General features: G+C 39.9%; 1 protein-coding gene across 4 annotated transcripts in view; it reads right to left on the bottom strand.

The window, feature by feature from the left end:
• The window catches only part of AASS (aminoadipate-semialdehyde synthase), an 80,238-nt gene that overhangs the window by 58,683 nt on the left and 4,582 nt on the right, over positions 1–16,973 (bottom strand). For 2 of the 4 annotated variants that reach the window (XM_027539141.1, XM_027539140.1), the window contains exons 2-8: positions 13,538–13,762; positions 8,899–9,075; positions 6,073–6,157; positions 2,884–2,951; positions 2,628–2,774; positions 768–846; positions 507–634 (exon numbers count right to left, since the gene is read on the bottom strand). In XM_027539141.1, coding sequence (XP_027394942.1) covers positions 507–634; positions 768–846; positions 2,628–2,774; positions 2,884–2,951; positions 6,073–6,157; positions 8,899–9,075; positions 13,538–13,747 — 894 coding nt within the window. In that variant the 5' untranslated portion in view covers positions 13,748–13,762. Of the gene's footprint in view, positions 1–506; positions 635–767; positions 847–2,627; positions 2,775–2,883; positions 2,952–6,072; positions 6,158–8,898; positions 9,076–13,537; positions 16,590–16,973 lie in introns of those variants that run through there. The other 2 variants (XM_027539139.1, XM_027539138.1) reach the window with 2 other exon arrangements.

Here is a 16,973-nt window from a genome sequence, read left to right as displayed (position 1 = left end):
GCAGAAGGATGTGAATTGGAAGTAACTTTTGTACAGTGGAGACCATACTATTTCACGCTGGTTCCCTGTAATCAAAATGTATTTCAAGATGGCTGGCCGAGATTATGATTGCAACTTGTGGTCATAGAAATGATGGACCAATGTTGAAATCAAAACTCATCCACATTGTGCTTTGTCCAAGTACTAACTCACGATAAATACAGAAAACAGTAACCCACAGGAAATGGTGTAGAGCTCTTAAGCATGTGCAGACCTCAAGTAGAAAGAGAGTCAGTGAAGAAAAGGGCACACCCACAGAAGCCACAAAGTTACCAGGCAAAGGCCACTCCAAACATCAATAAAAGCCAACAATTCCTAAGAACAACTCATAATACCCAAAGGACTCACAACAAATCAACACGGGGAACTGAAAATCAAGGTACACATTCACAATTTCTCGCCTTAAAAACAGCCCTAACTATAGTCTATCATGAGCAAGTAACTCAAAAGCTAGGTCTGATACTCACATCAGTATTAAAACGGCTAATGTAGCGCTCGGGGTATTTGTCATACTCTACAGGGTCATATACACCATCTGTTTTCCTGACAAGATGATGATGGCGACTTAACACTGTCCCGTACACTTTTCTCAGGTCTTGCAGAGGAGAAAGAAATTAGTAAAGTGGGTCACAAGTGATATAGGTTTATGATGATAAAATATTATAATGCACAAACTGTTAAAAACAGTCAAAGATACATATAGTCACTCTCTCTTCCCCCCTCCTCACCTCCATTTTGGGAAACTTCTTTTAATTCATGTGGCTCCACATACTCACAAGGTAATTCATTGAAGATTTCTTGGGCTCCCTGTAAATAATGCATGAGTAAACATTTTAAAATCAATTGGAAAAGAGCCAATATGTTTTCCTCACTTCCTCAAAAGGCTCCAACTCACTTTCCCCACAATTACAAGCTCTACCTGCCCTGCCTTGCAGCTGGGACCACAACAGGAAAGTACGGAGGAGCTTCTTGCATACAGCCTGCAAACCATTTAAACACCACTCATTGGAGGGGGGGATTCCCAGGTGGCTCACTGGGTAAGAGAAAACACTGCAGTACAGGAGACACGGGAGATGTGGGTCCGCTCCCTGGGTCGGGAAGATCACCTGAAGGAGGCAACTGGAGGCAACTCACTCTAGTATTCTTGCCTGGAGAATCTCACAGACAGAGAAGGCTGGCAGGCTATGGTCCATCGGCTCACAAAGAGCTGGACACAATTGAAGGGACTGAGCACGCACGAATGCATGTTGGGCTTTAATTTTTTACTTAAAGTTATTCAGCACAGACACAAAAGTGTTTAGAATTGAGAGTACAATAAAAATATTTCTATTTAACTTTTGTTCCATTGCAGAAATTATTTGAAGTGGGGAAACTGTATTTCCTACCAAAAAAAAAAAAAAATCACATGACTATCTCACAGTATACTATAGCGATGTCCTGTTTGTAAAACAGTCTCATGGAAGAAAGATCTATTTTACAATTATAAGTTTCTCTGCTGCTGCTGCTGCTAGGTCGCTTCAGTCGTGTCTGACTCTGTGCGGCCCCATAGACGGCAGCCCACCAGGCTCCCCTGTCCCTGGGATTCTCCAGGCAAGAACACTGGAGTGGGTTGCCATTTCCTTCTCCAATGCATGAAAGTGAAAAGTGAAAGTGAAGTCACTCAGTTGTGTCCGACTCTTAGTGACCCCAAGGACCGAAGCCTACCAGGCTCCTCCATCCATGGGATTTTCCAGGCGAGAGTACTGGAGTGGGGTGCCATTGCCTTCTCCGATAAGTTTCTCTAGGGGATCACAAATGCATTCTCAAAACTATCCCAGAAGGAAGAAAATAACAGTTCTAGTCTTATTAGTTTGAAGAAGGCAATGGCACCCCACTCCAGAACTCTTGCCTGGAAAACCCCATGGATGGAGGAGCCTGGTGGGCTGCAGTCCATGGGGTCGCTAGAGTTGGACACGACTGAGCGACTTCACTTTCCCTTTTCACTTTCATGCATTGGAGAAGGAAATGGCAACCCACTCCAGTGTCCTTGCCTGGAGAATCCCAGGGACGGGGGAGCCTTGTGGGCTGCCGTCTCTAGGGTCGCACAGAGTCGGACACGACTGAAGTGACTTAGCATAGCATAGCACAGTATAGTCTTATTAATTATAAGACTTATAACTATAGTTATAGGTTATAAGACTTATTAATTATGACATAATTATAGCTATAAGACCTATTCTAGTCTTGAATTAAGTTTCTTAGCATCTCATCTTGGGGTTACCTCTAAATTTTGGGACATCTCAGTGACTGAGGTAAAATAGAGCACCCTAAGAACAGAACTTTTCACTGCAAAGAATTATCTGTCTAAAAAGAAAAGAAAAAGCATTCAAAGCCCCTGACAGCTTGGAATCAACTAAAAGCAAAGAGAGTAAGTTTGGACCAGTACTGTTCTTTACTACAGGAAAAGTTCATAGGTAAGAAAAGTACCAAGAATAGACTGCCCAGTCATGGAAAAGAAAGGCTCTGAAACATCAACAAAATGCCCACATCCTTCAGGTTAGTGCCCGAGTTCCAGACTGCTTTACGGAAAGAAGACAATTGGAATTTACCTTAGATACATTACCAGTCCCTGTGAACACAAATGTTAAGGGCCCTATTGACTTCGGCATCAAACCCAAAGATATTTCATAGCCAGCATCGCGGACAGCTTGCACAGCCTGACCACTGTTCCTGTAGTTATGAGCCATGCCAATGTGCTGCAAACAAGCATATGTGATTCACATTAGTTGACCACCCATGACACATTTCTATGTTTAAAATGTGACATGCTTAAAAAAAAAAAATGAGACACAATAAACATCTCACCATAAAAGGTGTGTGATGTCCCAAAGCAAGGAGCCTTAAACCCATCCCATGAAGAATGTTGATTATTCCTGTTGCAGAATCAGACCGACAGAAAGACGGTTAGTTAGGAGAACTGGAAACTCTTCTCTCCGCCAGTTCTCCAACCTGCTCCATGCCCTGAGGAAGCACGGACCACAGCATCTCAGGTTTGGAAGGGGCCCTGGAAGTTATCTATCCATTCCCTCAAATTTCTGCCATCAAAAGTATTAACCCAGCTGCACCCGCCTCCTGTCCCCTCCACTTCCAATCCTGCTAAAATGGAAAGAGTGTGCCTCTTCTTCTCTAAGGTTAATCTTTCCACCTTTGCTCCAGATCCCATCCTTCCTGTCTCACTCAGGAATTTACTCTGGAATTATGTCCTCTTTCTAACCCTCTCTATTGGTTAATTCTTAACATTTAAACACACCTCCATTTCTCAGGTACCAAAAACAAATGAACATATGGAAAACAAAGTCACCATTAACCTTATGACCCCTCTGCCCACCTCAGCTATTTCAGTGACCTACACAGCTAAACTCGGTGGACACTTTGCAGACCTTGACTTACTTGTCAGAGGCATTTGGCAATGTGTACTTAGTCACTCAGTTGTGTCTGACTCTTTGTGACCCCATGGACTGTACCCAGCCAGGCTCCTCTGTCCATGGGGATTCTCCAGACCAGAATACTGCAGTGGGTAGCCTTTCCCTTCTCCAGGGGATCTTCCCAACCCAGGGATTGAACCCAGGTCTCCTGCATTGCAGGCGGATTCTTTAGTCTGAGCCACCAGGGAAGCCCAAGAATGCTGGAGTATGTAGACTATCCCTTCTCCAGGGGAACTTCCAGACCGAGGAATCATACTGGGGTCTCTTGTACTGCAGGCAGATTGTAGAGCTTCTTTTTGTTGGAACTCTCTTCCCTCAGCGTGCCTGGCTTGAACACACCATCACCCTAAATTTCTTCATGCTCCTCTTTGCATGCCTATTCTTTGTATATTAGTGTCCCCTGCCCCTTGCTTAACACTGTCACCCCCAGGATTTTGTTCTAGGCTCTCTTCTCTTCAACCTCTACATTTTTATTTTCCTGAGCTAAACTTATTCATTCCTAAATTTCAGGTATTCTCTGTATGCTGATGACTACAAGTCTGTATCTCTAACACAGATATTTTATTTCAAGACCCAGTCAACTACCTCATGGATTTCTCATTTTGGATGTCCTTCAAATAGCAAAAACTTAGCATGCCCGTAGTGAGGACCTCAGCATCCGTTCTCCCCTTCTTCTTTCTCGGAAGAGAACTTTCCCTCTCCATATCTCTGACAAATTTTCTTTGATCTTTTTTCTGATGTTTACTTTTAAGGAATAATTTATATACTATAGATCACACCAATTTAAAGTCTAAACTTTGTTAACTGTTAACAAATGTACACACCCATCTTCCCACCAACCTAATTAAGATATAGGCTACTCCCATCAACCAGTCAATCCTCCCCAAGCTTTGGTTCCGAACAACTGATTCTATTTCTGTCTGTGTAGCATAGTTTCTTCTATAGTTGCACACAAATGAAATTTTAAATATTTATTATTCTTTCGTCTGTCTTACTCTTACTCAGAATAATGCTTTTGAGATTCATGCATACTTTGTGTGTATAAGAAGTTTGCTTCTTTTTATTGCTGAGGAGTGTTCCATTCTATGGCTATACTGCAATTTATTTATCCATTCCTCTGCTGATTGCCTGGGCTATTACGAATGAAGCTACTACAAATAATTCTTTACAAATAATAATTTGCTTCTCTTGACAAATGCCTATAATTTACTTTGTACATTGATATTCAAGAATTTTATTTCTTCGTGAGTTGTGTCTTGCAAGGATTTGCCTATTTTGTCAACATTGACCTATTTATTGGCCTATCCATAATATTCCCTTATCCTTTTAAAATCTGTGACGTATATAGTGATAATTCCTGTTGTATTCCTAATATTGCTTTTTTGAAATGTGGCTTCTCTGCCTCTTTTCTTAAAAATTAATCTAACTGGAAGTTTATAAAATTTACTGATTTTTTAAAAAATAACCAGCTTTTAGTTTTTGCTTTCTTCTTTTCTAATAAAAGCATTAAATGCTATAAATTTCCTTCTAAACAGCATTTTACCTGCCTTCAACAAATTTTTGTGTGCTGTTTTAATTCTTCATTCAATTAAAAATATTTCCTAATTTTTCCTGTGAGATCTTCTGCACTCATGAATTATTTTTAAAAACATGGTTTATCTTCCAAATATTGGAAATTTTCTAGATATCTTTGCATTATAATACCTAAGTCAATTTTATTATAGTCAGAGCACATACTCTATGGTTTTTAAACTTTTGAATTTATTGAGGATTGTTTTGTGACCCAGCATATGGCCCATCTAGGTAGATGTTCCACATGACCTGAAAGGAATGTTTATTCTGTTCTGCAGGTTGCTAGGTGGAATGCTGGGTGCTCAAGAACTGTCACTGATGTCATGGTGGTTGATAGTGCTGTGTGTTCTGTTCCTTACAAATTTTCCGTCTACTTATTCTGACAATCACAGACCTTCAAGTAGTCTGCTGCTGCTGCTAAGTCGCTTCAGTCGTGTCCGACTCTGTGCGACCCCATAGATGGCAGCCCACCAGGCTCCTCCGTCCCTGGGATTCTCCAGGCAAGAGCACTATATCGGATTACCATTTCCTTCTCCAATGAATGAAAGTGAAAAGTGAAAGTGAAGTTGTGTTCGACTCCTAGTGACCCCATGAACTGCAGCCTACCAGGCTCCTCCGTCCATGGGATTTTCCAGACAAGAGTATTGGAGTGGGGTGCCATTGCCTTCTCCGATCTCCACATCTTACCTCTCCCATTCCACCCTTTCTTCCATCCTTCAAATTTCTCATCACCAAACTGACCTCTCTTTCCAGCTCCCAAACAGAAAAATTCCAAGCCTATCCATAGCTGTTGTCCTTCTCTCTGTTCCTTTTCTTTATCTCTGTAATAAATGTAGTGCCTCATTTTATTCCCCTGATATTCATCATCCTTACTCACACTCTCCCATATTTATTTTTATTGGTGGAAATGAACACTCCCATCCCCTTGCCACAGAAAAAACAGTTACTTTTCAGGAAAATTTAGAAAGTGAGCGATGTAACAGCCTTGGATACCTACCTGCCACACCTGCCCACTGTCCGAATGCCACCACCCGTATTCCTCTATGATCCACCATTTTCTCATAATCAATAAGTCGGATTTCCTGAAGAAATGATAGAAAATTTCTAAATCATCCAGCTTAATTTCAGTGGGTAGAACACATATATGAGCAAGTGGGTATTTCACATTTTTCCCTCTTATAAAATATATCTTGACTTGCTAACAGAAGTTACCATGAGGTGCACCATGAAACATTTAGAAAATGCTGGGTCACAAACCAAGGATAGGTTTGTGATGAGAAATGAAAGAATGCTCCTAGCAGGATGCTAATGCCCCTTGATGGCAGGCAATAAAATAACAAAGGCATGATATCTTTTAACTTTTAGCCCAGCACCATCAACCAATATTTCTACATAATGCCCCACTCATCCTCACATCCTTCCCTCTAGTCTCAAAAACAAGTCCTTCCTGAGACTAATCCCTGTGAGCTAGATCCCAACTTTTTTCTGTGTCTTCCAAGACCACTCTTGAACTTATTCACTTTACTGCATTGTCTCTCTTTACTATGCTCCTTCCCCTCAGCCATTCTAAATATGCCCAAGTCTCCCTTATACCTTAAAAACGACAACAAAACACCCTCTCAAGTCCATACACGCAAATCTATCTCATTCTCTCTCTTCCTCTTCTTCTCTCTCTTTCTGACTCTCTTAGTATCTCTTTCTCTTTCTCTCTGTTTTCTCTCTCCAGGCTTTCACAAGCAAGCTTTATTTAAAAAATAAAACAAGCTGCTTGTTTTTCACTTCCTCATTTTCACTAAAATCATATCCTTCCCCTTTCCTTTCCTTCCAAGAAAAGGGCATCTTCCCTTTCTCTTGGAAATCCTCTATTAATTCATACTTAAAAGCTACTAACACATTGTAATTATAGAATGTCTTAAATACTCTATTTCCTCAAAGATAATATAATTTTTACCATGTCCATGTATTTAAGAATATTTAATATTCATCCAACTCCAAGTCATTTGTTACAAAAATGTTGCCCAAAAGCAGCCCTGCTGGGTCTGTTTTCATTAATTTTCTTGAAATGAACAAAAGTTCATACAACCCAAAAAAAAAGTTTCTGAAGTACTTTTTGAGGAGTTTATCTGCTTAACGTGAAACATTCTTAATATTTTCATTAATTAGTTTTTGAATTTGTTCTTTTGAAACACTGAAAATTAACTGTAGTCTCTGTTTAGTGAATTTGAAAAGAGTAAGAATGTATTCTGGATACCTATATAAAATACATTTTCCTCTACTGCTTTTACTGTTCATGAAATTCTCCTGTCCTCTGCCTACTGTCAAATGCTAGTCTAGTTTCTAAGGGCCTAATATCTTTACTCCAGGACTTAGACCTTGGACTTCTCCATCCACACTTACTCCCTGTCCTCATCCAATCTCATGGCTTTAGATACCTTCTAGTCTCTGACAACTGTGTATCAGGAGGAGCTGGCTTCCTGAACTACAGATCACATTCAGTGGCCCACTCAGCTTCTCCCCTTCAATGTCTAATGGACAAATTAAACTCAACAGGCCCTAAACCCAACTCTCGATCCTTCCAAACAAGCCCGTTCCTCTGACAGTGGCATCATCTCAATCTAAGGCAACTCCTTTAAGTTACTGAAACCAAAATCCGTTAAGAGTCAGCTCTGACTCCTCTCTTTCTCTCATAGTCCACACTCACTTCATCAGTGACTCCTGTGGGCTCAGACCTCTAAAATATATGCAGGTTTTGTCCATGTGTCACAACCTCTGCTTCTGCCACCTCTGTGCAAGCCACCATCATTGGCAGCCTAGCATCTGGACTAGTCCAGACTAACAGTCTTATTAATTTTGTTCTCCTCTCACTTCCAACTGTTATTCACACAGCAGGGCAGAAAAAGCATCTTAGAATATGATTTTCTCTAATCCTCTACTCAAAAAGACTGTCAGGGCTTTGTATTACTATTCTCTTAGCTTAGCAGACTTTGCCCAGATGGATATGGCTTGACCCTTCATCGCCAAAGGTATGCTCAGTTCCAACTTATCGATGAGGCTCTCTCTAGCCATCCTATTTAAACTAGCATTGTCATCTCCCCCAGTGCCCAGCACTCCTTTTTTCTACTGTATCATATTTACCTCCATTACATATATCACCAAGCAATGTATGAGGTGTCATTTATTTATCATTTGTCTCCTTCCACTCAAATATAAGCTCTGTTCATTGCAGTAATCAGTGTCAGACACAGTGTAGGCACTTGGTAAATACTTGCTGAGTGAATACTCTGTAATTTAAATAGATGCTAGTTTTTCCACAGTACTAATAATCTCAAAAAAGTTTTTTTCCCTTATGAATATGTAAAAATAAATGTAAAAATAGTCTCCAGTCCAGTTCTGGTACTACAGAGCATCCTCAGTCAATTTGCTTCACCTCTCTGGGCTCCATCTGAAAAATTAGGGTCGTGGGTTGTATGATCCCTAAGGTTCTTTTCAGCTCTTAAATTCTACTTGGCTATATTTGACCAACTAACCTTATAAATTAATGATCATTTGGGACAAATGCTTCTATCATTCTTTCCATTTTAGAATATAAAAGGAATGAAATATGTTTGATTCTTCTTTTTATGACCCTGCCCTGCAGAGGAGCCCTAACAGCAGCAGAACTATTCAAGCACTATCTTACAGATCATCTTTCCTGTTGAGGTGAATAACATGATGTATTTCCTAGATGCTAAAAGAAAACTAAAACTCCGCTTGACAGTTAAAAGCAAAAAAAAAAAAAAAAAAGTTTCAGTGTTAACATTTATGAATATTGCCCACTAAATACCTGTTTTAGGATCTCATCCAGCAAACCCATATTGGCTTCCTGAGCCTTTATTGTGTGGGAGAAGAATGCATAAGTCTTCTTGGGCATTAATTTTTCCTCTGGCGGTCTTTTAACTCCCAAAATTAGACAAGCTTCAGAAATATCCTCTTGGAGAATGCCACCAGCTTTGACATATTCCTGGGAATGCAATTTTGATTGAAAGTTATTCCCCTGATTTGTTGTATTCATATTTTCTTTACCAAATAAATTTAGCAGTTAAAGACACAAACTTTTGAAAGAATAAAACATAAGGAACAAATAATGGGAAAACGACTTCTAAAATTCTTACTTGCTGACTAAAGATGAATTTAACATGTTTGACTTTTGCAGCAAAAACAAAAATCAGAAAATTCAGCACATAATTTTATTTGAGAACAGTTGACTCATTGGAAAAGACTCTGATGCTGGGAGGGATTGGGGGCAGGAGGAGAAGGGGACGACAGAGGATGAGATGGCTGGATGGCATCACTAACTCGATGGACGTGAGTCTGAGTGAACTCTGGGAGTTGGTGATGGACAGGGAGGCCTGGCGTGCTGCGATTCATGGGGTCACAAAGAGTCGGACACGACTGAGCAACTGAACTGAACTGAATAGCCACTAACACACTAGAACACGTGATTTAAATATTCTTGTAAAATATATGTTTTTCAACAATGCTGTGAAACATGAAATGGTAATAGTAATTTATTGTTGTTATTGTTGTTTAGTCACTAAGTTGTGTTTGACTCTTTGTAATCCCACAGACAGGAGTCTGGCAGGCTCCTCTGTCTGCAGAATTTCCTAGGCAAGCATACTGGAGTGGGTTGCCATTTTCTTCTCCAGGGGATCCTCTTGATACAGGGATTGAACCCATGTCTCCTGCATTGGCAGGTGGATTCTTTATCACTGAGCCACCAGGGAAGCCCAGTAATTTATTTCTTTAGTATATTTTTAAAAGAAAGACATAAATCTGCAACATTTTCTTTTCTTTCTTTTTTGGGGAGTGGGGTTCAATTAGTATTTACTATTGTCCTACTCTGTACAGTGGATTGTGATAGAGATGAGATAAAACCCAAAGAAAGACAAACAAGCTTCCTCCTGTAAAGGAGCTCACAAAATATTGTAGAAAGAATCAGAGGCACAATATATTAGGTTGAATTCAAAAGAATAGTATGATTATTCTTAATATGAATAATCATTACTTAATGATAATTAGTATGATTATTAATAATCTAAATGATATATTAATTTAACAGATATTGAGATAACTCTCAATGGAAATACAGAAATTTAAGTTAATCTAAAAGGCTGAGTTGGATTTGGAGGAACAGAGATAGGAAATACAAGGTGCTAATACCAGTAAGAGGTATTGAAGAAACACATACAAATATTGAGATGGGAAAGTAAGGAGATGTTTAGGGCATAATAAGTGAATCAATTTAGAAAAGTAGATTGAATATCATCATTGTGAATATGATCTTTGTTAAATAAAAATTATAATCATTGATATTTATTAATAAATTACTGTATGCTTTGCTAAGCTCTTTGGGTGAATTATTTAATTCTCAAAACTCCCATGAGGTAGATGCTATTATTATCCCCATTTTATCAATGGGAAACCCGAGCTTTACACATTAAACTGAGATTTCATAACTAGTACATAGAGGCCACAAAGAATTATTTCAGATTTTTAAATAGAAGGGTAGCATAATCCCAGGGATGGGGGAGCCTGGGTTGCCATCTATGGGGTTGCACAGAGTCGGACACGACTGAAGTGACTTAGCAGCAGCATGATCCAGGCAGAATTTTTAAGGCATCAGAGGTGGCAGTTAAATAAAAGGAAGATAAATCTAGTTAGGAATCTACTTGAAAGGAAAGCATAAATCTAGAGAAGAGACAGTAAAAGTAATAAACATGTTCATGTCTGGTTTCTCTGAAAACAATCTGCCCATTTATAGTAGACTGGTTAAATACATCATGATAAATCAGAGAGCAATAATAACAGAGTAATTACTACATAGACATTAAATAGAATGAAGCTGATTTCTATGAACTGACATAGATAGATTTCCAGGATATGCCTTCAGTTCAGTTCGGTTCAGTCACTCAGTCATGTCCAATTCTTTGTGACCCCACGGACTGCAGCACACCAGGTTTCACTGTCCATCACCCTCTCCCAGAGTTGCTCAAACTCCATCCATCAAGTCGGTGATGCCGTCAAACCACCTCATGCTCTGTCATCCCCTTCTCCTCCTGCCTTCAATCTTTCCCAGCATCAGGGAATATGCCAAAGAACAAAGCAAGGTGTGAAAGAGTATATGCAGTACACAAGGTTCTGCATAAGATTAAAAGGAAAATAAGAAAACACATAACACACATTTTTGTAAGAAGAAACAGGAATGATAGATCAGAAACTAATGAAAACAGTAGCCTACAAGGTAGATAGGAATGGGATGGAGGGGATAAAGATAACAGCAAGACTTCTCTGTGTTGCATCTTTTTATATGGTTTTAATATTTACGGAGAAGGTGATGGCAGCCCACTCCAGTACTCTTGCCTGGAAAATCCCATGGGCGGAGGAGCCTGGTAGGCTGCAGTCCATGGGGTCGCTGGGAGTCGGACACGACTGAGCGACTTCACTTTCACTTTTCACTTTCATGCACTGGAGAAGGAAATGGCAACCCACTCCAGTGTTCTTGCCGGGAGAATCCCAGGGTCGGCGGAGCCTGGTGGGCTGCCATCTATGGGATCGCACAGAGTCAGACACGACTGAAGTGACTTAGCAGCAGCAGCAGCAGCAATCTTTAAAGGGGCTTCCCTTGTGGCTCAGCTGGTAAAGAAATCCCCTGCAATGCAGAAGACCCAGATTTGATCCCTGAGTTGGGAAGATCTCCTGGAGAAGGGAAAGGCTACCCACTCCAGTACTCTGGCCTAGAGAGTTCCATGGACTGTATAGCCCATGGAGTCGCAAAGAGTAGGACACGACTGAGCGACTTTCACTTTCACTAAAGTGAGACTAAAGAATTCACCTGCAATGCAGGAGATGTGAGTTCGATCCCTGGGTGGGGAAGATCCCCTGGAGAAGGAACTGGCAACCCAACCTTGTATTCTTGCCTAGGAAATCCCATAGACAGAGCAGCTAGAGGGCTACAGTCCATGGGGTCGCAAAAAGTCAGATACAATTTAATGACTGAAAAACAGGAACAACATCTTTAAAACTTATAAATATTTAACTTATTTAAAAAATAAAACTAAATCAAAAAGGATTTAAAAGCAAATGTTAAAATTTAATAGAAACAAAAACAAATAAATCCAACTGGATATCACATTGACATGTAGCCACACAGAAAAACTACTTCAGATATGTTTTGAACACAGCATTCTGAATATTCTTTGTGAGATGCAGTCTAAAGACAAAAAAACCATTCTCCTAAGAAATATTAAATTCCATTCAGTGTCCTCTTACTGAGGACAGAGGATGACATGGTTGGATGGCATCACTGACTCAATGAACATGAATTTGAGTTGGTGATGGACAGGGAAGCCTAGTGTGCTGCAGTCCACGGGGTCACAAAGAGTCGGATATGACTGAACTGAACATTATATTCGTTTCAGGTATATACCAAAGTTAGTTTCAGGTGTATACATTGCAAAAGGATCACCACAATAAGCCTAGTTAACAATAAACCTAGTACTGTTCTAGATTAAAAGAACTAAAGATACATAATAATAAATTCAATGAACCTTATTTAAACCTTGCGTAAAATAAAAACCCTAAAAGACATTAGGGACAAGGGGAAATTTGAAATGGGTATATGTGATGATCTTGTGGGATTATTAATTTCTCAGGTGTGAAAATGAAACGACAATTATGGTTATGTAGAAAGACTATTTATTCCTAGGAAATGCATACTGAAGCATTTAGAGATAAAGTGTCATTGTCTGCAACATATTTTCAAATGGCTCACAGAAGAAAAACCACGTGCATGTCTCTGAAGTAAAAATAAAAGTTAAATCTGTGTCATAAGATTATGGTGAAGAATGAATGATGAATGTGAGGTGACTGGCAAGGTTAGGACTCGTGAACAAACTCTACGTAGTAAAGCATTTCCTGGAGACGTCGGTCTTCCCAGTCCTAGAACCAGGGTCGCGCATGAAAGAATGATGGGATGTCATCCCTAAACTGGAGAAAGCATGGAATAAGTGAAAACAATACTTACTGGCTAAATTCTGGGCTCAAGAAAAAAGTCTCCTAACTATATAATCTCACTACAACTGAAGTAAAGAAATACTGTTGTGTGGTCCTTAACTGACACTAGCAAATGTTTTGAGCTTCCCTAGTGGCTCAGACGGTAAAAAATCTGCCTGCAATATGGGAGACCTGGGTTTGTCCCCTGCGTTGGGAAGATCCCCTGGAGGAGGGCACGGCAACCCACCCCAGTATACTTGCCTGGAGAATCCTCATGGACAGAGGAGCCTGATGGGTCACAGAGTTGGACACAACTGAGCGACTAAGCACAGCACAGCACAGCTAACATTTTAGGTTCACTCAGATGCTCTGTAATTTTCATACATAGAGTCATTTCACTTTCACATATCTTTACAAATTGGAAATATTACCTTATCGTGAATGGCTCGCCGATTGGAAGGCTGTATTAAGACCTTGTATCCCAGGTTGGTGATCCCTTTGACGTGCCGGGGAGCCAGAGGAGCCCGCCTTTCCCAGGCATTCACATCCTCCCGCCTCAAGGCCATCACCGCCTTGTGGTGAAGCCCTCTGGAGAGGCTGGGGCTCAGCCTGCCCAGTTTGGTTCTGGACACTCGCAGCATCTTGAAACCTGGTGACTGTAAAGACATTGTACGAGCAGGGCAATGAAAGGCAGGAGGGCTCACAGGTCAGTTCTGGTCTCCTGAGAAATCTGTTGTAAAATCTAACCAACCCGGGTGGTAACAGATTCAAGGTGGAGAAGGGAGAGGGAAAAGCTGGATGACATTACAGTGTTCCTTTACCCAACCAAAACTGAACTTTCACAAACAAAGGTAAATCCAAAATTAAAAAGAGTCCCAAGCACTGACAGGACACTAATCAATATTCGCTGTGTCAAAATCATGTTTTTAAAATATATGTTTTACCAAACCATACATTTAGCACAAAGGTTTTAAGCAAGTTAATCTACAAATACAGGAAGATCATTCATACCAATTTTAACGATGAAAAATTTAGAATCCTTTCATAATGTACAAGATCCTTGACAATCTAGCTCCAACCTCTTTCCAGTTTAATCTACTCAGTGTGTTTTACAGCCTGTTGTCGGTCACTGAACTGCTTTTTACTGGTCCAGGATGAGATGTGTACAGAAATAGAAAGTAGGCACTTAGAAATCTTTATATGACAGGATCATTTTTTCTAGTAATTCATTGGTATTGAATTTTATAAAAGCATTGGTTCTGGCAGATTGGAAAACAAAACAAACATGTTTTTACCACAGGTGTTAGAAGCTGGAAAGCATGTCCCTAAACCCCTGCCCCTCCCGACACCCCTCAGCCTCACTTTGCTGACCCTGTTGTTGCTTTTCACCTTTCCAACCTGTCCTCTACCCTACCACCCCTCCCTGCTATTACATTAAACCCAGACCTGTCTTAATCAGTTCTCTAACTGCTGTCCCAGATTATATAACTCTATTCATTTGTTCAGTTAAGAAATATTTACAAGAGGCTTACTATGTGTCAGCACAGAGTAAATTGTACAAAAAATTTTAAAGCATAAATACTAAACAGTTTTCAAATGGGAACATAAACTTAGTTAGAGGTTATTTCAGATCATTTGAATACTAAACCTTGCTTTTCTATGTTTAAGGTTGGCATCAAAATATAGATACCAAATGATCTTACATCTTCTAGGCTTACTATGTGTCAGCACAGAGTAAATTGTACAAAAAATTTTAAAGCATAAATACTAAACAGTTTTCAAATGGGAACATAAACTTAGTCGGAGGTTATTTCAGATCATTTGGATGCTAAACCTTGCTTTTCTATGTTTAAGGTTGGCATCAAAATATAGATACTAAATGATCTTATATCTTCTGGAAATTCCCTAGCATATAGCAAAATTCTTATGGAACACATTTCTGTTACATCAGACTGCAATCTCTAAACCAGGCCCACCTTAAAGAGAGGGAAGCTTTGTCCAAACAATGGAACATACAAGTAATTTCCTAGAGGCGAACTACTTATCACCCTAGATAGAAAATTTGTAGGATAACTCACAACACAGAGTAAAAGAATAAAGCAAACAGCAAGGAGTCCAGCTAAGAAGGCTTTAGAAGAAGAAGGGCAGGGAGAGAAAACACAGCACACAGCAAGTAAACAGTCTGATCATGAGGAGTTCAGGCTAACTTTTACTCAGGCCAAATACAGATGATCAACATTTCAGTAAGACTTACATACTCTATCTAAGGCTTTGATTTATATATATATATATAGCTTTATTTTTAAACAGACTATGTTAACTCCAAGCCCATAACATTTATTCTCCCTCAAGCCAAAGGAAAATCTGCAATATTTCATAGAACTTGCAACCATATGTTTACGAATGAAATCAGTTCCAAAGACAAGTGATTTTTCTCAACATACTGACGAGCCCACCAACAGTCCCATCTTCCCAGCAGGGGTTTTATCTCACATACCATGGGTGACCAAGTGATCCTAATCTTCTATACTTAGTAGCAGTTCTTGGCACAAAGATTTGGAAACCTATCCAAGTAATTCAGTCTCTCTCCTCAGCCCAAGTTTGATTTAAAATCACAGCTTCCCCTTTCTCAGAAACACTCTTCTGCCTTCTCCTCTTCCTCCATACCTCCTTTGTTTGGAGTCGGGGGTATGGTGTGGGAGGAGAGACATAGACACATACACTCACGTACGTGTTTGCAGAGGCAGACTTTCCTGGGGAAGAGGAAAGTAAAGTAGCACAGGCTGACCTCTGTTTTGTTTAGGAAACTACTTTCACTTTCACTTTTTGGAGAGAATCCTTGAATCCCAATTCCTAACACTTTGTTTCTAAAGAAATAGAACAACAGTTACCACTGATTTAACATTATATGTCAAGCACTATGCTTAGCACTTTATAGACAGTATTTCATTTCCTTCTTGTGGCAATCTAATTAAGCAGATACTATTATTCTCGTCATTTTACAGATGAAGCAACTGAAGTGAAATCCGACTAGCTAGGTTAACAGTTAATGCTAGGGATTCTTTGCCGAAGCCTGCAAATCCACACCTCTCATATCCGACACATGTTACTCTTGCCAGCTCAATTCAGAAAGAAATCAGATCCATATGGTATTGGCTATATGACCAGTTCTCCCACAGCATGGGGTGCGTCCATCCTACATGTCACCAAAAATCCATCCTGAGCCCCGGCCAAGGTAAATTTTAAGTTTCTGGATGCTTAGTAAGGAGATAATTATAGAAGAGTCTGATTATATCAGTAACTGCTTGAGCCTTGAACCTTGCTCTCAAGTATAAAACTTCCTGGGACCACCATTCATTTCATTCTCAGGTCATCAAGAAATATGTAACAGTGAGAATTTCTGAATTGCTCCAAGATAGAATATGCACAGAGTCGGACATGATTGAGCAACTGAACTGAACTGAGGGTATTATGACTCATTAGAAAAGACCCTGATGCTGGGAAAGATTGAAGGCAGGAGGAGAAGGGGACAACAGAGGATGAGATGGTTGGATAGCATCACTGACTTTATGGACATGAGTTTGAGCAAACTCCGGGAAATAGCGAAGAACAGGGAAGCCTGGCATGCTGCAGTCCGTGGGGTCGCAAAGAGTCGGACAGGACTGAACTCAACAATAAAATACAAAACAGAGTTAGGCTTGGCCCCTTCTAATTTCTGTTGCTTTCATTGGGATATGTAAAAAGGATTAGACACTCTTTATTAAAGAAAATTTAAGGCCATATCATCTCTCTCTAGCCCCCAATCAGAAATGTGCTCTTTGTCCATATATTTTAGATCTTTGAAATAATTCCACTAGAATACAATCC

The sequence above is a fragment of the Bos indicus x Bos taurus genome, chromosome 4, assembly GCF_003369695.1.
Source record: "Bos indicus x Bos taurus breed Angus x Brahman F1 hybrid chromosome 4, Bos_hybrid_MaternalHap_v2.0, whole genome shotgun sequence".
Lineage (NCBI taxonomy): Eukaryota > Metazoa > Chordata > Mammalia > Artiodactyla > Bovidae > Bos > Bos indicus x Bos taurus.
Note: the sequence above shows the minus strand (reverse complement) of the source record. Positions and strands in the feature narration are given on the sequence as shown.